The 25,775-nt window shown below is 44.7% G+C and overlaps 1 protein-coding gene across 1 annotated transcript in view; it reads left to right on the forward strand.

Moving 5' to 3' along the window:
* LOC106574356 (leucine-rich repeat-containing G-protein coupled receptor 6-like) overlaps window positions 1–25,775 on the forward strand; it is a 113,425-nt gene that overhangs the window by 76,512 nt on the left and 11,138 nt on the right. The window contains exons 4-6 of the mRNA XM_045711109.1: window positions 6,864–6,935; window positions 12,470–12,685; window positions 13,833–13,904. Coding sequence (XP_045567065.1) covers window positions 6,864–6,935; window positions 12,470–12,685; window positions 13,833–13,904 — 360 coding nt within the window. The remainder of the gene's footprint in view (window positions 1–6,863; window positions 6,936–12,469; window positions 12,686–13,832; window positions 13,905–25,775) is intronic.

The raw sequence follows: 25,775 nt of genomic DNA on the forward strand, positions 1-25,775 counted from the left end.
ACTGTTATTATCCCTGCTAACTGACCTGTCACTGTTATTATCCCTGCTAACTGACCTGTCACTGTTATTATCCCTGCTAACTGACCTGTCACTGTTATTATCCCTGCTAACTGACCTGTCACTGTTATTATCCCTGCTAACTGACCTGTCACTGTTATTATCCCTGCTAACTGACCTGTCACTGTTATTATCCCTGCTAACTGACCTGTCACTGTTATTATCCCTGCTAACTGACCTGTCACTGTTATTATCCCTGCTAACTGACCTGTCACTGTTATTATCCTTGCTAACTGACCTGTCACTGTTATTATCCCTGCTAACTGACCTGTCACTGTTATTATCCCTGCTAACTGACCTGTCACTGTTATTATCCCTGCTAACCGACCTGTCACTGTTATTATCCCTGCTAACTGACCTGTCACTGTTATTCCCCTGCTAACTGACCTGTCACTGTTATTATCCCTGCTAACTGACCTGTCACTGTTATTATCCCTGCTAACTGACCTGTCACTGTTATTATCCCTGCTAACTGACCTGTCACTGTTATTCCCCTGCTAACTGACCTGTCACTGTTATTATCCCTGCTAACTGACCTGTCACTGTTATTATCCCTGCTAACTGACCTGTCACTGTTATTATCCCTGCTAACTGACCTGTCACTGTTATTATCCCTGCTAACTGACCTGTCACTGTTATTATCCCTGCTAACTGACCTGTCACTGTTATTATCCCTGCTAACTGACCTGTCACTGTTATTATCCCTGCTAACTGACCTGTCACTGTTATTATCCCTGCTAACTGACCTGTCACTGTTATTATCCCTGCTAACTGACCTGTCACTGTTATTATCCCTGCTAACTGACCTGTCACTGTTATTATCCCTGCTAACTGACCTGTCACTGTTATTATCCCTGCTAACTGACCTGTCACTGTTATTATCCCTGCTAACTGACCTGTCACTGTTATTATCCCTGCTAACTGACCTGTCACTGTTATTATCCCTGCTAACTGACCTGTCACTGTTATTATCCCTGCTAACTGACCTGTCACTGTTATTATCCCTGCTAACTGACCTGTCACTGTTATTATCCCTGCTAACTGACCTGTCACTGTTATTATCCCTGCTAACTGACCTGTCACTGTTATTATCCCTGCTAACTGACCTGTCACTGTTATTATCCCTGCTAACTGACCTGTCACTGTTATTATCCCTGCTAACTGACCTGTCACTGTTATTATCCCTGCTAACTGACCTGTCACTGTTATTATCCCTGCTAACTGACCTGTCACTGTTATTATCCCTGCTAACTGACCTGTCACTGTTATTATCCCTGCTAACTGACCTGTCACTGTTATTATCCCTGCTAACTGACCTGTCACTGTTATTATCCCTGCTAACTGACCTGTCACTGTTATTATCCCTGCTAACTGACCTGTCACTGTTATTATCCCTGCTAACTGACCTGTCACTGTTATTATCCTGCTAACTGACCTGTCACTGTTATTATCCCTGCTAACTGACCTGTCACTGTTATTATCCCTGCTAACTGACCTGTCACTGTTATTATCCCTGCTAACTGACCTGTCACTGTTATTATCCCTGCTAACTGACCTGTCACTGTTATTATCCCTGCTAACTGACCTGTCACTGTTATTATCCCTGCTAACTGACCTGTCACTGTTATTATCCCCGCTAACTGACCTGTCACTGTTATTATCCCTGCTAACTGACCTGTCACTGTTATTATCCCTGCTAACTGACCTGTCACTGTTATTATCCCTGCTAACTGACCTGTCACTGTTATTATCCCTGCTAACTGACCTGTCACTGTTATTATCCCTGCTAACTGACCTGTCACTGTTATTATCCCTGCTAACTGACCTGTCACTGTTATTATCCCTGCTAACTGACCTGTCACTGTTATTATCCCTGCTAACTGACCTGTCACTGTTATTATCCCTGCTAACTGACCTGTCACTGTTATTATCCCTGCTAACTGACCTGTCACTGTTATTATCCCTGCTAACTGACCTGTCACTGTTATTATCCCTGCTAACTGACCTGTCACTGTTATTATCCCTGCTAACTGACCTGTCACTGTTATTATCCCTGCTAACTGACCTGTCACTGTTATTATCCCTGCTAACTGACCTGTCACTGTTATTATCCCTGCTAACTGACCTGTCACTGTTATTATCCCTGCTAACTGACCTGTCACTGTTATTATCCCTGCTAACTGACCTGTCACTGTTATTATCCCTGCTAACTGACCTGTCACTGTTATTATCCCTGCTAACTGACCTGTCACTGTTATTATCCCTGCTAACTGACCTGTCACTGTTATTATCCCTGCTAACTGACCTGTCACTGTTATTATCCCTGCTAACTGACCTGTCACTGTTATTATCCCTGCTAACTGACCTGTCACTGTTATTATCCCTGCTAACTGACCTGTCACTGTTATTATCCCTGCTAACTGACCTGTCACTGTTATTATCCCTGCTAACTGACCTGTCACTGTTATTATCCCTGCTAACTGACCTGTCACTGTTATTATCCCTGCTAACTGACCTGTCACTGTTATTATCCCTGCTAACTGACCTGGGTCAGTTGGGTCTGTTAGGGGCTGGTTGGGTCTGTTAGGGCTGGTTGGGGCTGGTAGGGGCTGGTTGGGTCTGTTAGGGGCTGGTTGGGTCTGTTAGGGGCTGGTTGGGTCTGTTAGGGGCTGGTTGGGTCTGTTAGGGGCTGGTAGGGGCTGGTTGGGTCTGTTAGGGGCTGGTTGGGTCTGTTAGGGGCTGGTTGGGTCTGTTAGGGGCTGGTTGGGTCTGTTAGGGGCTGGTTGGGTCTGGTAGGGGCTGGTAGGGGCTCGTTGGGTCTGTTAGGGGCTGGTAGGGGCTGTTAGGGTCTGTTAAGGGCTGGTTGGGTCTGTTAGGGGCTGGTAGGGGCTGGTTGGGTCTGTTAGGGGCTGGTTGGGTCTGTTAGGGGCTGGATAGGTCTGTTAGGGGCTGGTAGGGGCTGGTTGGGTCTGTTAGGGGCTGGTTGGGTCTGTTAGGGGCTGGTTGGGTCTGTTAAGGGCTGGTTGGGTCTGTTAGGGGCTGGTAGGGGCTGGTTGGGTCTGTTAGGGGCTGGTTGGGTCTGTTATGGGCTGGTTGGGTCTGTTAGGGGCTGGTTGGGTCTGTTAGAGGCTGGTTGGGTCTGTTAGGGGCTGGTTGGGTCTGTTAGGGGCTGGTTGGGTCTGTTAGGGGCTGGTTGGGTCTGTTAGGGGCTGGATGGGTCTGTTAGGGGCTGGTAGGGGCTGGTTGGGTCTGTTAGGGGCTGGTTGGGTCTGTTAAGGGCTGGTTGGGTCTGTTATGGGCTGGTTGGGTCTGTTAGGGGCTGGTTGGGTCTGTTAGAGGCTGGTTGGGTCTGTTAGGGGCTGGTTGGGTCTGTTAGGGGCTGGATGGGTCTGTTAAGGGCTGGTTGGGTCTGTTAGGGGCTGGTTGGGTCTGTTAGGGGCTGGTTGGGTCTGTTAGGGGCTGGTTGGGTCTGTTAGGGGCTGGTAGGGGCTGGTTGGGTCTGTTAAGGGGCTGGTTGGGTCTGTTAGGGGCTGGTTGGGTCTGTTAGGGGCTGGTTGGGTCTGTTAGTGGCTGGTTGGGTCTGTTAGGGGCTGGTTGGGTCTGTTAGGGGCTGGTTGGGTCTGTTAGGGGCTGGTTGGGTCTGTTAGAGGCTGGTTGGGTCTGTTAGAGGCTGGTTGGGTCTGTTAGGGCCTGGTAGGGGCTGGTAGGGGCTGGTTGGGTCTGTTAGGGGCTGGTAGGGGCTGGTAGGGGCTGGTTGGGTCTGTTAGGGGCTGGTAGGGGCTCGTTGGGTCTGTTAGGGGCTGGTTGGGTCTGTTAGGGGCTGGTAGGGGCTGGTTGGGTCTGTTAGGGGCTGGTTGGGTCTGTTAGGGGCTGGGTAGGTCTGTTAGGGGCTGGTTGGGTCTGTTAGGGGCTGGTTGGGTCTGTTAGGGGCTGGTTGGGTCTGTTAGGGGCTGGTTGGGTCTGTTAGGGGCTGGTTGGGTCTGTTAGGGGCTGGTTGGGTCTGTTAGAGGCTGGTTGGGTCTGTTAGAGGCTGGTTGGGTCTGTTAGGGGCTGGTAGGGGCTGGTAGGGGCTGGTTGGGTCTGTTAGGGGCTGGTAGGGGCTGGTAGGGGCTGGTTGGGTCTGTTAGGGGCTGGTAGGGGCTGGTTGGGTCTGTTAGGGGCTGGTTGGGTCTGTTAGGGGCTGGTTGGGTCTGTTAGGGGCTGGTTGGGTCTGTTAGAGGCTGGCTGTTAGGGGGGTCTGTTAGGGGCTGGTTGGGTCTGTTAGGGGCTGGTTGGGGCTGGTAGGGGCTGGTTGGGTCTGTTAGGGGCTGGTAGGTCTGGTTGGGTCTGTTAGGGGCTGGTTGGGTCTGTTAGGGGCTGGTAGGGGCTGGTTGGGTCTGTTGGGTCTGGTGCTGCAGGTCTGTTAGGGGCTGGTTGGGTCTGTTAGGGGCTGGTTGGGTCTGTTAGGGGCTGGTTGGGTCTGTTAGGGGCTGGTTGGGTCTGTTAGGGGCTGGTTGGGTCTGTTAGGGGCTGGTTGGGTCTGTTAGGGGCTGGTTGGGTCTGTTAGGGGCTGGTGGGTCTGTTAGGGGCTGGTTGGATCTGTTAGGGGCTGGTTGGGTCTGTTAGGGGCTGGTTGGGTCCGTTAGAGGTTTCATTCTTGGGCTGTTTGGGTCTGGTTGGATCGTTGCCGGGGACTCCGAACCGTAGATACTCGCCGGAGGCTCTGAACTGGGAACCCCCACTGGAGGCTCTGAACTGGGAACCCCCACTGGAGGCTCTGAACTGCCGACCGCCGCTGGAGGCTCTGGACTGCGGACCGCCGCCATGGATTATCACTGGAGGCTTCGTGCCATGGATCATCACTGGAGGCTTCATGCCATGGATCATCACTGGAGGCTTCGTGCCATGGATCATCACTGGAGGCTTCGTGCCATGGATCATCACTGGAGGCTTCGTGCCATGGATCATCACTGGAGGCTTCGTGCCATGGATCATCACTGGAGGCTTCGTGCCATGGATCATCACTGGAGGCTTCGTGCCATGGATCATCACTGGAGGCTTCGTGCCATGGATCATCACTGGAGGCTTCGTGCCATGGATCATCACTAGACTGAGGAGACGTACTGCCAGCCTGGTGCGTGGAGCTGCCACAGGGCTTACCAGGCTGGGGAGACGCACTGGAGACCGGGTGCGCGGAGCTGGCACAGGATATACTGGGCTGTGGAGGCGCACTGGAGGTCTGGAGCGTAGGGCTGGTACAACCCATCCTGGCTGGATGCTCACTTTAGCCCGGCAAATGCGGGGAGCCGGCAACGAGCGCACCGGGCTGTGAATGCGCTCTGGATATACAGTGCACATCACTGCATAACACGGTGACTGACTGGTCACACGCTCCCCACGGTAAGCACGAGGAGTTGGCTCAGGTCTAAACCCTGACTCCGCCAATCTCCCCGTGTGCCCCCCCCCCCCAATTATTTTTTGGAACTGCCTCTCGGGCTTCCGTCGTTGCCGTGACTCCTGATCTCGTCGCCGTTCCTCCTTCGCTGCTTCCACCTGTTCCCATGGGAGGCGATCCCTTCCGGCCTGGATCTCCTCCCACGTCCAGGATCCTTTGTCGTCCAGGATGTCCTCCCATGTCCACTCCTCCTGGCCACGCTGCTCGGTCCGTTTTTGGTAGGATGTTCTGTAAATGCTCTCGTTTGTAGTTGAAGTGGACCAAGGCGCAGCGTGGAAAGTGTTCATGATACTTTTATTCACCAAACACTTAAACAAAATAACAAAAGCGCACAGTTCTGTCAGGAACAGACACTAAACAGAAAACAACATCCCACAAAAACACAGGTGGAAAACAGGCTGCTTTAAGTATGATTCCCAATCAGAGAGAACGATAGACAGCTGCCTCTGATTGGGAACCACACTCTGCCAAAAACAAAGAAACAGAAAACATAGACTTCCCCACCCGAGTCACACCCTGACCTAACCAACCATAGAGAATAATAAGGCTCTCTACGGTCAGGGCGTGACACATGGGGGTAGCGGTACAGAGTCAATGTGAGGTAATATGTAAATGTAAGTAGTAACTATGCATAGATGCATAGATTAAAGTGACTATGCATAGATGATAACAACAGAGAGTAGCAGCGGTGTAAAAGGGGGTGGGGGGGGGGGGCAATACAAATAGTCTGGGTAGCCATTTGATTAGATGTTCAGGAGTCTTATGGCTTTGAGGGGTAGAAGCTGTTTAGAAGCCTCTTGGACCTAGACTTGGCGCTTGATGAGATCCTTAGGCCCATTGTCTTGCCCTTCATCCGAACGCTTACATTCCTGTTAATCTAACTGCATTGTCATATTAACAGTAGCTATTACAGTGAAAAAATACCATGCTATTGTTTGAGGAGAGTGCAAAACAACAAAACACTTTTATCACAGCAACTGGTTTGATACATTCACCTCTGAAGGTAAATAATGTACTTACATTCAGTAATCTTGCTCTGATCTGTCATCCTGAGGGTCCCAGAAATAAAAATGTAGCGTAGTTTTGTTTGTATTATCTTTTACCAGATCTAATGTGTTATATCAAGAACATACATATCCTAGCTTCAGGGCCTGAGCTACAGGCAGTTAGATTTGGGTATGTCATTTTAGGCGAACATTTTTTTTAAAAGTGTACGATCATTAAGAGGGGTATCTGTGACCAGCAGATGCATATCTGTATTCCCAGTCATGTGAAATCTATAAATTCGGGCCTAATTAATTTATTGAAATGGACTGATTTCCTCATATGAACTGTAACTTAGTAGATATTCATGTTGTTGTCTGATTGACAGGATGCTTCAGAATAATCAGCTGGAAAGACTTCCCAATGACATTCCATGGAATCTACCCAACCTGCTGTCCCTGTGAGTAACACACACACACATATACACACACACATATACACACAGATATACACACACACAAGCACACAGACAAGCGCACGCGCACACACTCCTCACCTGGTGTGTTTTATGTGTGTGTGAGGCAGCGTCAGTAATATATCTTTACCTCTGGACTAATAAATACTAAATACTAATAAATATTAAATACTAATAAATACTAAATACTAATAAATATTAAATACTAATAAATATTAAATACTAAATACTAATAAATACTAAATACTAATAAATACTAAATACTAATACATATTAAATACTAATAAATACTAAATACTAAGAAATACTAAATACTAAGAAATACAAAATACGAATAAATACTAAATACTAATACATACTAAATACTAATAAATGCTAAATACTAACAAATACTAAATACTAATAAATACTATTTCTACAATTGTCACGACTTCCACTGAAGTCGGTTCCTCTCCTTGTTCGGGCGGCGCCGTGTCGTCGGTCTTCTAGCTTTTCATTTTCCATTTGTTTTGTCTTGTCTTCTCACACACCTGGTCTCATTTCCCTCATTACATGTTGTGTATTTAACCCTCTGTTCCCCCCATGTCTTTGTGCGGAATTGTTTATTGTGAGTGCATGTGCACGTTTTCTGTGGTGCGCGATGGGTTTTGTACCCATTTGTTTATTGTTCTGGTTACCGGTGGTTTTATGAATGGAACTGCTCCGTTCCGTACCAGGTTTTGCTCTCCTGCGCTTGACTTCCCTGCCGCCAGTCACTCATTCCCTTACAACAATGACTTTCATAAAGTTTTACCTTTAGACTAACAAATACTAAATACTAATAAATACTAAATACTAATAAATACTACTGCTACAATGACTTTTATAAAGTTTATAAAGCCCTTTTTACATCAGCAGATGTCACAAAGTTCTTATACAGAAACCCAGCCTAAAACCCCAAACAGCAAGCAATACAGATGTAGAAGCACGGTGGTGTCGTGTCTTTAGGGGGGAACCATTAAACTGAAGATATGTTTATCAATTAGCTCCCTGTAATTATTATCACGCGATTAAACTGATTAATCGTTTAATTGTAATTAACTAGGAGATCGGGGCACCAAGGAGAATATTCAGATTACAAAGCTATAATTTTCCTAATATAACTTTCCTGTACTATAATATTATATCCTATTATAGTATAGGCCGATTATCTTCTGGTTTCAATGGTGTATTTTACCTCTAGTCCAGTCTCATTCCAAAACGTCGTAAATTGTTGTATCTGCACGAACCCAGTCTTTACTAAAATCATTTATTTACTACACTAAGTAATTAACAGAAAAACATACAAACAGTAATTATCGTCACAAAGGATTGCTATCGGAATGTGCCCTACTGGCTAAACAGGCAGGTCGGCCTGTTGAACAATGGATCATAAAAGGTCGGCTGAGAAGTTACACAGGGTTCATTAACATTAACAATTGACAATTGAAGGCTCACTCATTCGGGAACAATTGCAATCAATATATATTTACGCTCAGTGTGTCGTTCTGATTCTTGTTGGAGAGTAGTTCTGTTGGGGAGTTTTGTCCGCGTTCTCTCTCTCTCTCTCTCGGTTAGAATGGATCTTTCAGAGCGACATTCATTAATGTCGTCATAGAATGGTTGTTTCGTTGGTCTTCGCGTTCGATGATATAATTTACTTAGCTGCAGACTAATAATTAATATCAAAGACTTGTTCTTATTCTGTCAGTATCGATAGTCTAAAAGTTAACCACGTGGTATGGTTCACTTTCAGTAGAGGAATTAGATGGTAGAACCTATGTGCCAACGGGAGTGTAGGCCTGGTCTGGAGAAATGTAAATCCGGGGTGTTTTATAGTGCCCATAGAACAGCTTGTCAAATGACGCCTGGTCCTGTATGGGTCCCTGGGGCGTGCCTATGACTGAGTTAGATTTGGTTACAGAAATACAATTCTATCACATTACATCAGTACATAGCATCTCAATGTCTTACAAAAGCTTTATCCTTATTAATACATTCCATACACCCATATGATGCAAGTCTTAAACTGAGTCTATTATATAAACAGTTTTATGGTAATATGGCTATATTGTCTCTTCGGAATATCACAAAATGGTACCAAGCGGATCAGTTCGTAGCTGGATTCTTCACCAATCTTCCATACCTTCTCCAGAACACAAAATGTCGCTTGGCTTTCCAATTCTATGAGTTGGAAGAATTTCCTGTGTCTCTCTATGGGCCATGTGGCCAGAGACTCTCCTGGAATTTTAGAGTTTTTACGACCCTTTACACACAGGGTGGATTGTGTGCAAAAGGGAGGGGGTCAACTGTCCTCCCTGTACCAAAAGAGGCCAACGTCATGACAGTGGCTAGGGAAAAACTCCCTAGAAAGTCCAGAACCTAGGAAGAAACCTAGAGAGGAACCAGGCTATGAGGGGTGGCCAGTCCTCTTCTGGCTGTGCCGGGTGGAGAGGAACCAGGCTGTGAGGGGTGGCCAGTCCTCTTCTGGCTGTGCCGGGTGGAGATTATAGGAGTACATGGCCATTAAGGCCAGATCATTCTTCAAGATGATCAAACATTCATAGATGACCAGCAGGGTCAAATAATAATAATCAGTGTTTATAGAGGTAATAATAAAAATAATAATAATAATTATGATAATAATCAGTGTTTATAGAGGTAATAATAATAATAATATAATAATAATAATTATGATAATAATCAGTGTTTATAGAGGTAATAATAATAATAATATAATAATAATAATTATGATAATAATCAGTGTTTATAGAGGTAATAATAATAATAATATAATAATAATAATTATGATAATAATCAGTGTTTATAGAGGTAATAATAATAATAATAATATAATAATAATAATTATAATAATTATGATAATAATCCGTGTTTATAGAGGGTGCAACAGGTCAGGAGTAAATGTCAGTTGGCTTTTCATAGACGAGCATTCAGAGTTAGATACAGTGCGGTAGAGAGAGAGAGGGGGTCAAAGAAGCAGGTCCGGGACAAGGTATCAGGTCCAGTGAACAGGTCAGGGTACCATAGCCGCAGGTAGAGCAGCACAAACTGGATCAGCTGCACGACCCGGTGAATTGGGACGGGGACAGCCAGGAGTCATCAGGCCAGATAGTATCTGAGGATGGATCAACAACATTGTAGTTACTCCACAATACTAACATAAATGACAGGGCGAAAAGAAGGAAGCCTGAACAGAATACAAATATTCCAAAACATGCATCCTGTTTGCAACAAGGCAATAAAGTAATACTGCAAAAAAATGTGGCAAAGAAATTAACTTTTTTGTCCTGAAAAACCAAGTGTTATGTTTGGGGCAAATCAACAGAAAACATTATTGAGTACCACTCTTCATATTTTCAAGCATGTTGGTGGCTGCATCACGTTATGGGTATGCTTGTCATCGGCAATGACTAGGGAGTTATTTCATGCTAAAAAGAAACGGAAAAATCAGGCAAAATCTTAACAGAAAACTTGTTACAATGTGCTTTTCCAACAGACACTGGCAAACAAATTCACACAAGGCCAAATGATCTACACTGGAGTTGCTTACCAAGATGACATTGAATGTTCCTGAGTGGCCCAGTTACAGTTTTGATTTAAATCGGCTTGAAAATCTATGGCAAGACTAGAAAATGGCTGTCTACAAACTTGAAATAGCTTGAAAAAAAAATGTATTTTTACAGTAATGGGCAAATATTGTACAATCCAGCAAAGCTCTTATAGACTCACAGCTGTAATCACGGCCAAAGGTGATTCTAACATGTATTGAATCAGAGGATTAAATATATTTGTGTTTTATATTCCATTAGAATTGTTTTAATGATAGAATTTTTCTTTCACTTTAATATTGCAGAGTATTTTGTTGAGATCATTGACATTAAATGACAATTAAATCAATTTTAATCCCACTTTGTAAAACAACAAAATGTGGAAAAAATCAAGGGCTGTGAATACTTTCTGAAAGCACTAAATACAGTAAATGTCAACCAGAGCTGTTGCCAGATAATTTAATGTTTATTTCTCTACCATAAGCCACCCCCAACATTGTTTTAGAGAATTTGGCAGTGCGTCCAACCGGCCTCACAACCTGCAGGCCACGTGTATGGCGTTATGTGGGTGAGCGGTTTGCTGTTGTCATTGTTGTGAACAGAGCGCCCCATAGTGGCGGTGGGGTTATGGTGTGGACAGGCATAAGCTATGGACAACCGACACAATTGCATTTTATCAATGGCAATTTGAATGCAGAGATACTGTGACGAGATCCTGAGGCCCATTGTGAGGCCCATTTTTTGTTTTTTAAAGGTATCTGTGATCAACAGATACATATCTGTATTCCCAGTCATGTGAAATCCATAGATTGGGACCTAATGAATTTATTATTTATGACTGATTTCCTAATACAGTATGAACTGTAACTCAGTAAAATCTTTGAAATTGTCGCATGTTGCGTTTATTTTTTTAATGAGTTACATGTCTACACTGAGTCAGTGTCAGAGTGGCTGGGCGTTGACCAAAAGACCGCTACATTGGGATTACATTTTTTTCTTTCAGATATAGCATGAATTCAGATCATGCGATCAGATAGAGCATGAATTCAGATCATGCATTCAGATAGAGCATGAATTCATGAATTCAGAGCATGTATTCAGATAGAGAATGTATTCAGATAGAGCATGTATTCATGAATTCAGAGTATGCATTCATGGATTCAGAGCATGCATTCAGATAGAGCATGAATTCAGAGCATGTATTCAGATGGAGAATGTATTCAGATAGAGCATGTATTCATGAATTCAGAACATGTATTCGGATAGAGCATGAATTCAAAGCATGTATTCAGATAGAGCTTGTATTCAGATGGAGAATGAATTGAAATCCCCCCAGTTAATTATCTGATGTCCATAAAATTATTCAAAGAGACTAAATTAGGTGATAAAAATGAGGTGATAAATGAGGTGATAAATGAGGTGATAAATAAAGAATGTCATCAAGATGTATTGATATGAATTCAACGATGGTTTGTTCTCCCGTCCCCTCCTCTCTCCTCCCCTCCCGTCCCCTCCCCTCTTCCCTTCTCTCCCCTCCCCTCCCCTCCCCTCCCCTCCCCTCCCCTCCCTCTCCTCTCCTCCTCCCCTCCCTCCCTCTCCTCTCCTCTCCTCTCCTCTCCTCTCCTCTCCTCTCCCTCCTCCCCTCCCCTCTCCTCTCCTCTCCTCTCCTCTCCTCTCCTCTCCTCCTCCCTCCCCTCTCCTCTCCTCTCCTCTCCTCTCCTCTCCTCTTCCCTCCCCTCCCCTCTCCCTCTCCCCTCCTCTCCTCTCCTCTTCCCTCCTCTCCTCTCCTCTCCTCCTCCCCTCTCCTCTCCTCCTCTCCCCTCCCCTCTCCTCCTCTCCCCTCCTCTCCTCTCCTCCTCCTCTCCTCTCCTCCTCTCCCTCCCCTCCTTCTCTCCTCCCCTCCCTCCCCTCCCCTCCCCTCCCCTCCTCCAGGCGTCTGGATGCTAACCTGTTATCTGAGGTGCCTGCGCGGTCACTAGGTGGTCTTAGGTCTCTACGACACCTGTGGTTGGATGATAACAGTCTAACAGAGATCCCTGTCTCTGCTCTGGACTCTCTGCCGGCCCTACAGGCCATGACCCTCGCTCTCAACCACATCACTCACATACCTGACCACGCATTTAGCAACCTGTCATCACTGGTCGTACTGTGAGTACCCTCTGGTCGTACTGTGAGTACCCTCTGGTTGTGTGTGTGTGGGGGATTAGAGGGGGATTGGGTGTATGTCTGTGTGTGTGTGTGTCTGTGTGTGTGTGTGTGTGTGGGGGGGATTAGAGGGGGATTGGGTGTGTGTGTGGGGGATTAGAGGGGGATTGGGTGTGTGTCTGTGTGTGTGTGTGTGGGGGGGGATTAGAGGGGATTGGGTGTGTGTGTGGGGGATTAGAGGGGGATTGGGTGTGTGTCTGTGTGTGTGTGGGGGGGGGGTTAGAGGGGATTGGGTGTGTGTGTGGGGGGATTAGAGGGGATTGGGTGTGTGTGTGTGGGGGGGATTAGAGGGGATTGGGTGTGTGTCTGTGTGTGTGTGTGTGTGTGTGTGGGGGGGATTAGAGGGGATTGGGTGTGTGTGTGTGTGTGTGGGGGGGATTAGAGGGGATTGGGTGTGTGTCTGTGTGTGTGTGTGTGGGGGGGGATTAGAGGGGATTGGGTGTGTGTGTGTGTGTGTGTGTGTGTGTGTGTGTGTGTGTGTGTGTGTGCGGGGGATTAGAGGGGATTGGGTGTGTGTCTGTGTGTGTGTGTGTGTGTGTGTGTGTGGGGGGGGATTAGAGGGGGAGTGTGTGTGTGTGTGTGTGGGGGGGGGGGATTAGAGGGGGATTGGGTGTGTGTGTGTGTCTGTGGGGATTAGAGGGGGATTGGGTGTGTGTCTGTGGGGGATTAGAGGGGAGTGTGTGTGTGTGTGTGTGGGGGGGATTAGAGGGGGATTGGGTGTGTGTCTGTGGGGGATTAGAGGGGGATTGGGTGTGTGTCTGTGGGGGATTAGAGGGGGATTGGGTGTGTGTCTGTGGGGATTAGAGGGGAGTGTGTGTGTGTGTGTGTGTGGGGGTGGGGGATTAGAGGGGATTGGGTGTGTGTGTGTGTGTGTGTGTGGGGGATTAGAGGGGATTGGGTGTGTGTCTGTGGGGGATTAGAGGGGATTGGGTGTGTGTCTGTGGGGATTAGAGGGGGATTGGGTGTGTGTCTGTTATCTGTATCTGTTGTCTTTCTGATGTCAGTTGTGTTGAGATGTGTGTTTTTTTTAACTGTGATTGGTTTGAAAAGTCTGTCCCTCGTTGTGATTGGCTGTCTTTTCTGTGCGTAGTCATCTCCATAACAACCAGATCCAGACGATGGGAGAGAGGTGTTTCCAAGGTTTGCTCAGTCTGGAGACACTGTGAGTAAAACACACACACACACACACACACACACACACACACACACACACACACACACACACACACACACACACACACACACACACACACACACACACACACACACACACACACACACACACACACACACACACACACACACACACACACACACACACACACACACACACACACACACACACACACACACACACACACACACAGAGACAGCTTGGGGAAATGTATCCCATCCTATGGAGTTCTCCAGACGTCCCTGTGCCCAAGAACACGAAGGCAACCTGCCTAAATGACTACCGACCCGTAGCACTCACTTCTGTAGCCATGAAGTGCTTTGAAAGGCTGGTCATGGCTCACATCAACACCATTATCCCGGAAACATTTGACATTGTAGTCATTTAGCAGACGCTCTTATCCAGAGCGACTTACAGTAGTGAATGAAAAACATACATTTCATTTCCTGCATTTAAAAAAAAAACATTTCATACTGGTCCCCCGTGGGAATTGAACCCACAACTCTGGCATTGCAAACACCATGCTCTACCAACTGAGCCACAGGGAAGCCTGGAGCCAATCCAACTTGCAAACGGCCCCAACAGATCCACAGATGATTGTAATGTGTGCTGACGGCAGAGAAGTCAGGTGCAGGAGAGCAAAGACAACGGTGAAGTTTAATAATAAAAATCACCGTGAACAAAAACACAATGGGACGAAAACCTTCCCACGCCAGACGTGCACAAACTCTCACAATCAACGATACCGGACAAGGACATGAGGAGGAACAGAGGGTTCAATAATGAACATGTAATTGAAACCAGGTGTGTAGAAAACAAAGACAAAACAAATGGAAAATGAAAGGTGGATCGGCGATGGCTAGAATGCCGGTGACGTCGACCGCCGAGCGCCGCTCGAACTAGGAGAGGGACCGACTTCGGCGGAAGTTATGACAATGATGCAATCTCTACTGCCACTCCACACTGCCCTTTCCCACCTGGACAAAAGGAACACCTATGTGAGAATGCTGTTCATTGACTACAGCTCAGCGTTCAACACCATAGTGCCCTCAAAGCTCATCACTAAGCTAAGAACCCTGGGACTTAAACACCTCCCTCTGCAACTGGATCCTGGACTTCCTGACGGGCCGCCCCCAGGTGGTGAGGGTAGGTAACAACACATCTGCCACGCTGATCCTCAACACAGGAGCCCCACAGGGGTGCGTGCTCAGTCCCCTCCTGTACTCCCTGTTCACCCACGACTACATGGCCAGGCACGACTCCAACACCATCATTAAGTTTGCAGACGACACAACAGTGGTAGGCCTGATCACCGACAACGATGAGACAGCCTATAGGGAGGAGGTCAGAGACCTGGCCGGGTGGTGCCAGAATAACAACCTCTCCCTCAACGTAACCAAGACTAAGGAGATGATTGTGGACTACAGGAAAAGGAGGACCGAGCACGCCCCTGTTCTCATCGACGGGGCTGTAGTGGAGCAGGTTGAGAGCTTCAAGTTTCTTGGTATCCACATCACCAACAAACTAACATGGTCCAAGCACACCAAGACAGTCGTGAAGAGGGAACGACAAAACCTATTCCCCCTCAGGAGACTGAAAAGATTTGGCATGGGTCCTCAGATCCTCAAAAGGTTCTACAGCTGCACCATCGAGAGCTTCCTGACTGGTTGCATCACTGCCTGGTATGGCAACTGCTCGGCCTCCGACCGCAAGGCACTACAGAGGGTAGTGCGAACGGTCCAGTACATCACTGGGGCCAAGCTTCATGCCATCCAGGACCTCTATACCAGGCGGTGTCAGAGGAAGGCCCTAAAAATTGTCAAAGACTCCAGCCACCCCAGTCATAGACTGTTCTCTCTACTACCACATGGCAAGCGGTACCGGAGCGCCAAGTCTAGGACAAAAAGGCTTCTCAACAGTTTTTAACCCCAAACCATAAGACTCCTGAACAGGTAACCAAATGGCTAACCGGGCTATCTGTATTGTGTGCCCCCCCACCCCTCTTTTTACGCTACTGCTACTCTCTGTTCATCATATATGCATAGTCACTTTAACCATATCTACATGTACATACTACCTCAATCAGCCTGACTAACCGGTGCCTGTATATAGCCTCGCTAATGTATATAGCCTCTCTACTGTATATAGCCTCTCTACTGTATATAACCTCTCTACTGTATATAGCCTCTCTACTGTATATAGCCTCTCTACTGTATATAGCCTCTACTGTATATAACCTCTCTACTGTATATAGCCTCTCTACTGCATATAGCCTCTCTACTGTATATAGCCTCTCTACTGTTATAGCCTCTCTCTCTACTGTATATAGCCTCTCTACTGTATATATCCTCTCTACTGTATATAGCCTCACTACTGTATATAGCCTCTCTACTGTATATAGCCTCTCTACTGTATACAGCCTCTACTGTATGTAGCCTCGCTACTGTATATAGCCTCTCTACTGTATATAGCCTCACTACTGTATATAGCCTCTCTACTGTATATAGCCTCTCTACAGTATATAGACTCTCTACTGTTATAGCCTCTCTCTCTACTGTATATAGCCTCTACTGTATATATCCTCTACTGTATATAGCCTCTCTACTGTATATATCCTCTACTGTATATAGCCCCTCCACTGTATATATCCTCTCTACTGTATATAGCCTCTCTACTGTATATAGCCTCTCTACTGTATACAGCCTCTACTGTATGTAGCCTCGCTACTGTATATAGCCTCTCTACTGTATATAGCCTCTCTACTGTATATAACCTCTCTACTGTATGTAGCCTCGCTACTGTATATAGCCTCTCTACTGTATATAGCCTCTACTGTATATAGCCTCACTACTGTATATAGCCTCTCTACTGTATATAACCTCTCTACTGTATATAGACTCACTACTGTATATAGCCTCTCTACTGTATATAGCCTCTCTACTGTATACAGCCTCTACTGTATATAGCCTCTACTGTATATATCCTCTCTACTGTATATAGCCTCACTACTGTATATAACCTCTCTACTGTATGTAGCCTCTCTACTGTATATAGCCTCTCTACTGTATATAGCCTCTCTACTGTATATATCCTCTCTACTGTATATAGCCTCTACTGTATATATCCTCTCTACTGTATATAACCTCTCTACTGTATATAGCCTCTCTACTGTATATAGCCTCTACTGTATATATCCTCTCTACTGTATATAACCTCTCTACTGTATATAGCCTCTCTACTGCATATAGCCTCTCTACTGTATATAGCCTCTCTACTGTTATAGCCTCTCTCTCTACTGTATATAGCCTCTCTACTGTATATATCCTCTCTACTGTATATAGCCTCACTACTGTATATAGCCTCTCTACTGTATATAGCCTCTCTACTGTATACAGCCTCTACTGTATGTAGCCTCGCTACTGTATATAGCCTCTCTACTGTATATAGCCTCTCTACTGTATATAACCTCTCTACTGTATGTATCCTCGCTACTGTATATAGCCTCTCTACTGTATATAGCCTCTACTGTATATAGCCTCACTACTGTATATAGCCTCTCTACTGTATATAACCTCTCTACTGTATATAGCCTCACTACTGTATATAGCCTCTCTACTGTATATAGCCTCTCTACTGTATACAGCCTCTACTGTATATAGCCTCTACTGTATATATCCTCTCTACTGTATATAGCCTCACTACTGTATATAACCTCTCTACTGTATGTAGCCTCTCTACTGTATATAGCCTCTCTACTGTATATAGCCTCTACTGTATATAGTCTCTCTACTGTATATAACCTCTCTACTGTATATAACCTCTCTACTGTATATAGAATCTCTACTGTATATAGCCCCTCTACTGTATATAGCCCCTCTACTGTATATAGCCTCTCTACTGTATATAGCCTCTCTACTGTATATATCCTCTCTACTGTATATAGCCTCTACTGTATATATCCTCTCTACTGTATATAACCTCTCTACTGTATATAGCCTCTCTACTGTATATAGCCTCTCTGCTGTATATAGCCTCTACTGTATATAGCCTCTCTACTGTATATAGCCCCTCTACTGTATATAGCCTCTCTACTGTATATAGCCTCTCTACTGTATATAGCCTCTCTACTGTATATAGCCTCTCTACTGTATATAGAATCTCTACTGTATATAGCCCCTCTACTGTATATAGCCCCTCTACTGTATATAGCCTCTCTACTGTATATAGCCTCTCTACTGTATATATCCTCTCTACTGTATATAGCCTCTACTGTATATATCCTCTCTACTGTATATAACCTCTCTACTGTATATAGCCTCTCTACTGTATATAGCCTCTACTGTATATAGCCCCTCTACTGTATATAGCCTCTCTACTGTATACAGCCTCTACTGTATATAGCCTCTACTGTATATATCCTCTCTACTGTATATAGCCTCTCTACTGTATATAGCCTCTACTGTATATAGTCTCTCTACTGTATATAACCTCTCTACTGTATATAACCTCTCTACTGTATATAGCCTCTCTACTGTATATAGCCTCTCTACTGTATATAGCCTCTCTACTGTATATAACCTCTCTACTGTATATAGCCTCTACTGTATATAACCTCTCTACTGTATATAGCCTCACTACTGTATATAGCCTCTCTACTGTATATAGCCTCTCTACTGTATATAACCTCTCTACTGTATATAACCTCTCTACTGTATATAGCCTCTACTGTATATAACCTCTCTACTGTATATAGCCTCTCTACTGTATATAGCCTCTACTGTATATAGCCTCTCTACTGTATATAACCTCTCTACTGTATATAGCCTCTCTACTGTATATAGCCTCTCTACTGTATATAACCTCTCTACTGTATATAGCCTCTACTGTATATAACCTCTCTACTGTATATAGCCTCTCTACTGTATATAGCCTCTACTGTATATAGCCTCTCTACTGTATATAGCCTCTCTACTGTATATAGCCTCTCTACTGTATATAGCCTCTCTACTGTATATATCCTCTCTACTGTATATAGCCTCTCTACTGTATATAGCCTCTCTACTGTATATATCCTCTCTACTGTATATAGCCTCTCTACTGTATATAGCCTCTCTACTGTATATAGCCTCTCTACTGTATATAGCCTCTCTCCTGTATATAGCCTCTCTACTGTATATAGCCTCTCTACTGTATATATCCTGTCTTTTGACTGTTGTTTTATTTCTTTACCTACCTATTGTTCACCTAATACCTTTCTTGCACTATTGGTTAGAGCCTGTAAGTAATCATTTCACTGTAAGGTGAAATACACCTGTTGTATTCAGCATTTCACTGTGAGATCTACCTACACCTGTTGTATTCAGCATTTCACTGTGAGGTCTACTACACCTGTTGTATTCAGCATTTCACTGTGAGGTCTACTACACCTGTTGTATTCAGCATTTCACTGTAAGGTCTACTACACCTGTTGTATTCAGCATTTCACTGTGAGGTCTACTACACCTGTTGTATTCAGCATTTCACTGTGAGGTCTACTACACCTGTTGTATTCAGCATTTCACTGTGAGGTCTACTACACCTGTTGTATTCAGCATTTCACTGTGAGGTCTACTACACCTGTTGTATTCAGCATTTCACTGTAAGGTCTACTACACCTGTTGTATTCAGCATTTCACTGTGAGATCTACCTACACCTGTTGTATTCAGCATTTCACTGTGAGGTCTACTACACCTGTTGTATTCAGCATTTCACTGTGAGGTCTACTACACCTGTTGTATTCAGCATTTCACTGTGAGGTCTACTACACCTATTGTATTCAGCATTTCACTGTGAGGTCTACTACACCTGTTGTATTCAGCATTTCACTGTGAGGTCTACTACACCTGTTGTATTCAGCATTTCACTGTGAGGTCTACTACACCTGTTGTATTCAGCATTTCACTGTGAGGTCTACTACACCTGTTGTATTCAGCATTTCACTGTGAGGTCTACTACACCTGTTGTATTCAGCATTTCACTGTGAGGTCTACTACACCTGTTGTATTCAGCATTTCACTGTGAGGTCTACTACACCTGTTGTATTCAGCATTTCACTGTAAGGTCTACTACACCTGTTGTATTCAGCATTTCACTGTAAGGTCTACTACACCTGTTGTATTCAGCATTTCACTGTAAGGTCTACTACACCTGTTGTATTCAGCATTTCACTGTGAGGTCTACTACACCTGTTGTATTCAGCATTTCACTGTGAGGTCTACTACACCTGTTGTATTCAGCATTTCACTGTGAGGTCTACTACACCTGTTGTATTCAGCATTTCACTGTAAGGTCTACTACACCTGTTGTATTCAGCATTTCACTGTAAGGTCTACTACACCTGTTGTATTCAGCATTTCACTGTGAGGTCTACTACACCTGTTGTATTCAGCATTTCACTGTGAGGTCTACTACACCTGTTGTATTCAGCATTTCACTGTGAGGTCTACTACACCTGTTGTATTCAGCATTTCACTGTGAGGTCTACTACACCTGTTGTATTCAGCATTTCACTGTGAGGTCTACTACACCTGTTGTATTCAGCATTTCACTGTAAGGTCTACACCTGTTGTATTCAGCATTTCACTGTAAGGTCTACACCTGTTGTATTCAGCATTTCACTGTAAGGTCTACACCTGTTGTATTCAGCATTTCACTGTAAGGTCTACACCTGTTGTATTCAGCATTTCACTGTGAGGTCTACTACACCTGTTGTATTCAGCATTTCACTGTGAGGTCTACTACACCTGTTGTATTCAGCATTTCACTGTGAGGTCTACTACACCTGTTGTATTCAGCGCACGTGACAAATAAACTTTGATTTGATTTGAGATGATTACGGTAGATACAGCATGTATCCAAGCTACAAGTTAATCAACAAGCTTCATGTTCTACACATTCCACTCTAATGTTGTCAATTTAATCAAAAATATATTAAAATACAAATCAAGTTAATTGCTGATGCTAAAAGACAGACATTACTACGCGGGATGAGAGAACTATGACCTGGGCCAAGGTCAAGCCAGGGAGCCGTTACTATGCTGTTACCATGGGGGTCACTGTGGGGGGAGATGTGATTGGTGTAAACACAGCATGACCTCTGATTGGCTGATGTCTCTATGACATTCTGTCATTATGATAACTGTCATGTGATGGAGAAACAGACTAGCTAGTGATTATTGGAGATTATTAAAATTACATTGTCTGTCTGTCTGTCTGTCTGTCTGTCTGTCTGTCTGTCTGTCTGTGTGTGTGTGTGTGTGTCTGTGTGTGTGTGTGTTCTGCCCTTCTTATCCCTCTATTATAAAGTCATTATCCATGACTACTGTAATAGATGAACGGGGCTAGTTAGTTTAGGGGGACTACTGTAACAGATGAACGGGCTAGTTAGTGTAGTAGCCCTACTGTAATAGATGAATGGGGCTAGTTAGTGTAGGAGGACTACTGTAATAGATGAACGGGGCTAGTTAGTGTAGGGGGACTACTGTAATAGATGAATGGGGCTAGTTAGTGTAGGGGGACTACTGTAATAGATGAACGGGGCTAGTTAGTGTAGGAGGACTACTGTAATAGATGAACGGGGCTAGTTAGTGTAGGAGAACTACTGTAATAGATGAATGGGGCTAGTTAGTGTAGTAGCCCTACTGTAATAGATGAACGGGGCTAGTTAGTGTACGGGGACTACTGTAATAGATGAATGGGGCTAGTGTAGGAGGACTACTGTAATAGATGAACGGGGCTAGTTAGTGTAGGGGGACTACTGTAATAGATGAACGGGGCTAGTTAGTGTAGGAGGACTACTGTAATAGATGAATGGGGCTAGTTAGTGTAGGGGGACTACTGTAATAGATGAACGGGGCTAGTTAGTGTAGGGGACCTACTGTAATAGATGAATGGGGCTAGTTAGTGTAGGGGGAATACTGTAATAGATGAACGGGGCTAGTTAGTGTAGGAGGACTACTGTAATAGATGAACGGGGCTAGTTAGTGTAGGAGACCTACTGTAATAGATGAATGGGGCTAGTTAGTGTAGGGGGACTACTGTAATAGATGAACGGGGCTAGTTAGTGTAGGAGGACTACTGTAATAGATGAATGGGGCTAGTTAGTGTAGGAGGACTACTGTAATAGATGAACGGGGCTAGTTAGTGTAGGGGGACTACTGTAATAGATGAACGGGGCTAGTTAGTGTAGGAGGACTACTGTAATAGATGAACGGGGCTAGTTAGTGTAGGAGGACTACTGTAATAGATGAACGGGGCTAGTTAGTGTAGGGGGACTACTGTAATAGATGAACGGGGCTAGTTAGTGTAGGGGGACTACTGTAATAGATGAACGGGGCTAGTTAGTATAGGGGGACTACTGTAATAGATGAATGGGGCTAGTTAGTGTAGGGGGACTACTGTAATAGATGAATGGGGCTAGTTAGTGTAGGAGGACTACTGTAATAGATGAACGGGGCTAGTTAGTGTAGGATGACTACTGTAATAGATGAACAGGGCTAGTTAGTGTAGGGGGACTACTGTAATAGATGAACGGGGCTAGTTAGTGTAGTAGCCCTACTGTAATAGATGAATGGGGCTAGTTAGTGTAGGAGGACTACTGTAATAGATGAATGGGACTAGTTAGTGTAGGGGGACTACTGTAATAGATGAATGGGGCTAGTTGGTGTAGGGGGACTACTGTAATAGATGAACGGGGCTAGTTAGTGTAGGGGGACTACTGTAATAGATGAACGGGGCTAGTTAGTGTAGGAGGACTACTGTAATAGATGAACGGGGCTAGTTGGTGTAGGGGGACTACTGCAATAGATGAACGGGGCTAGTTAGTGTAGGAGGACTACTGTAATAGATGAACGGGGCTAGTTAGTGTAGGAGGACTACTGTAATAGATGAATGGGGTTAGTTAGTGTAGGAGGACTGTAACAGATGAACGGGGCTAGTTAGTGTAGGAGGACTACTGTAATAGATGAACGGGGCTAGTTAGTGTAGGGGGACTACGGTAATAGATGAATGGGGCTAGTTAGTGTAGGAGGACTACTGTAATAGATGAACGGGGCTAGTTAGTGTAGGAGGACTACTATAATAGATGAATGGGGTTAGTTAGTGTAGGGGGACTACTGTAATAGATGAATGGGGTTAGTTAGTGTAGGGGGACTACTGTAATAGATGAATGGGGCTAGTTAGTGTAGGGGGACTACTGTAATAGATGAACGGGGTTAGTTAGTGTAGGGGGACTACTGTAATAGATGAATGGGGCTAGTTAGTGTAGGAGGACTACTGTAATAGATGAACGGGGCTAGTTGGTGTAGGGGGACTACTGTAATAGATGAATGGGGCTAGTTAGTGTAGGGGGACTACTGTAATAGATGAACGGGGCTAGTTAGTGTAGGGGGACTACTGTAATAGATGAACGGGGCTAGTTAGTGTAGGAGGACTACTATAATAGATGAATGGGGTTAGTTAGTGTAGGGGGACTACTGTAATAGATGAATGGGGTTAGTTAGTGTAGGGGGACTACTGTAATAGATGAACGGGGTTAGTTAGTGTAGGGGGACTACTGTAATAGATGAATGGGGCTAGTTGGTGTAGGAGGACTACTGTAATAGATGAACGGGGCTAGTTGGTGTAGGGGGACTACTGTAATAGATGAATGGGGCTAGTTAGTGTAGGGGGACTACTGTAATAGATGAACGGGGCTAGTTAGTGTAGGGGGACTACTGTAATAGATGAACGGGGCTAGTTGGTGTAGGGGGACTACTGTAATAGATGAACGGGGCTAGTTGGTGTAGGGGGACTACTGTAATAGATGAACGGGGCTAGTTAGTGTAGGGGGACTACTGTAATAGATGAACGGGGCTAGTTAGTGTAGGGGGACTACTGTAATAGATGAATGGGGCTAGTTAGTGTAGGAGGACTACTGTAATAGATGAACGGGGCTAGTTAGTGTAGGAGGACTACTGTAATAGATGAATGGGGCTAGTTAGTGTAGGAGGACTACTGTAATAGATGAACGGGGCTAGTTAGTGTAGGGGGACACCTCACTAAAACTGTCTCGGTGTCACGAGTGCTGTCTTCGAATTCCCCGTCATAAATCAGCCAAGGCGCAGCGTGCCGTTAGTTCCACATATTTTATTTATTGAACTCCGAACAAAACAATAAACAGGTGAAACTGAAACAAACGTGACGTTCTGGGGCTGCTCACACACAGCTGCACAAAAACAAGATCCCACAAAAACACAGGGGAAAAACAGGCTGCCTAAGTATGGTTTCCAATCAGAGACAACGATAGACAGCTGCCTCTGATTGGAAACCATACCCGCCAAAACATAGAAATACAAAAACATAGAATGCCCACCCCACCTATCACACCCTGACCTAACTAAACAGAGAAAACACAGCTCTCTTAGGTCAGAGCGTGACACTTGGACTCAGAGGACATTCTGGTCATACCCTAAGTAGTACACTACACTACACTTACAAGTGTACACTAGTCAATACTCCCCGTCTGAGGAAATCGTCTGGTCACACCCTAACTAGTGTCAATCGTTGAAACAACACAAACGTTTACCCTCCAAAACCAGAGTTATACACAGAAAAATATATCTCCATGAATTCTATCAAGACCAGGGTCTCATTCCCAATGGTGCAAACGTTTAGTAATTTAGTCATCGGCTGTGTTTTTTAATGTTTGTAACGACTGTTGAAGGGAGTAGACCAAGGCGCAGCGTGTCGAGTGCTCATTATGTATTTATTGAACTGAGAACACAATAAACAAAGAAACAAAACCCGACAGCCAAACAGTTCTGTCAGGTTAGCAACACTAAACAGAAATTAACCCACCCACAAAACCCAAAGGAAAACTGGCTGCCTAAGTATGGCTCCCAATCAGAGACAACGATGTACAGCTGTCCCTGATTGAGAGCCATACTAGGCCAAAACAAAGAAATACAAAAACATATAGAAAAAAAGGACATAGAATGCCCACCCTAGTGTAACGGCTGTCTGTGGAAGTAGACCAAGGTGCAGCGGAGTTAGTGTTCATCTTGAGTTTTAATTTACGTACGAACACGATACAACAAAACAAGAAAACCGACAGCCAAACTGTCAGGTGCAAGACACTAAACAGAAACAATCCCCCACAAAACCCAAAGGAAAAACAGGCTCCTTATGTGTGACTCCCAATCATCCAACAACGAACTACAGCTGTGCCTGATTGGGAGCCACACACGGCCCAAAACAAAGAAATACAAAACATAGAGAAATGAACATAGAACGCCCACCCTAGTCACACCCTGGCCTAACCAAAATAGAGAATAAAAAACGTCTCTATGGCCAGGGCATGACATTGTTTCTCTCTCTCTCTCTCTCTCTCTCTCTCAATTAAATTCAATGTCAATTTAAGGGCTTTATTGGCATGGGAAACATATGTTAACATTGCCAATGCAAGTCAAGTAGATAATAAACAAAAGTGAAATAAACAAAAATTAACAGTAAACATTAGACTCACAAAAGTTCCAAATGAATAAAGACATTTCAAATGTCATATTATGTCTATATACAGTGTTGTAACGATGTGCAAATAGTTAAAGTATAAAAGGGAAAATAAATAAGCATAAATATGGGTTGTATTTACAATGGTGTTTGTTCTTCACTGGTTGACCTTTTCTTGTGGCAACAGGTCACACATCTTGCTGCTGTGATGGAACACTGTGGTATTTCACCCAGTAGACATGGGAGTTTATCAAAATTGGGTTTGTTTACATATTCTCTAAACTAAGTCATGTTTTGCAGAGGGGGTCAAATACTTATTTCCCTCATTAAAA

This window comes from Salmo salar, unplaced genomic scaffold (genome assembly GCF_905237065.1).
Source record: "Salmo salar unplaced genomic scaffold, Ssal_v3.1, whole genome shotgun sequence".
NCBI classification, from domain to species: Eukaryota; Metazoa; Chordata; class Actinopteri; order Salmoniformes; family Salmonidae; genus Salmo; species Salmo salar.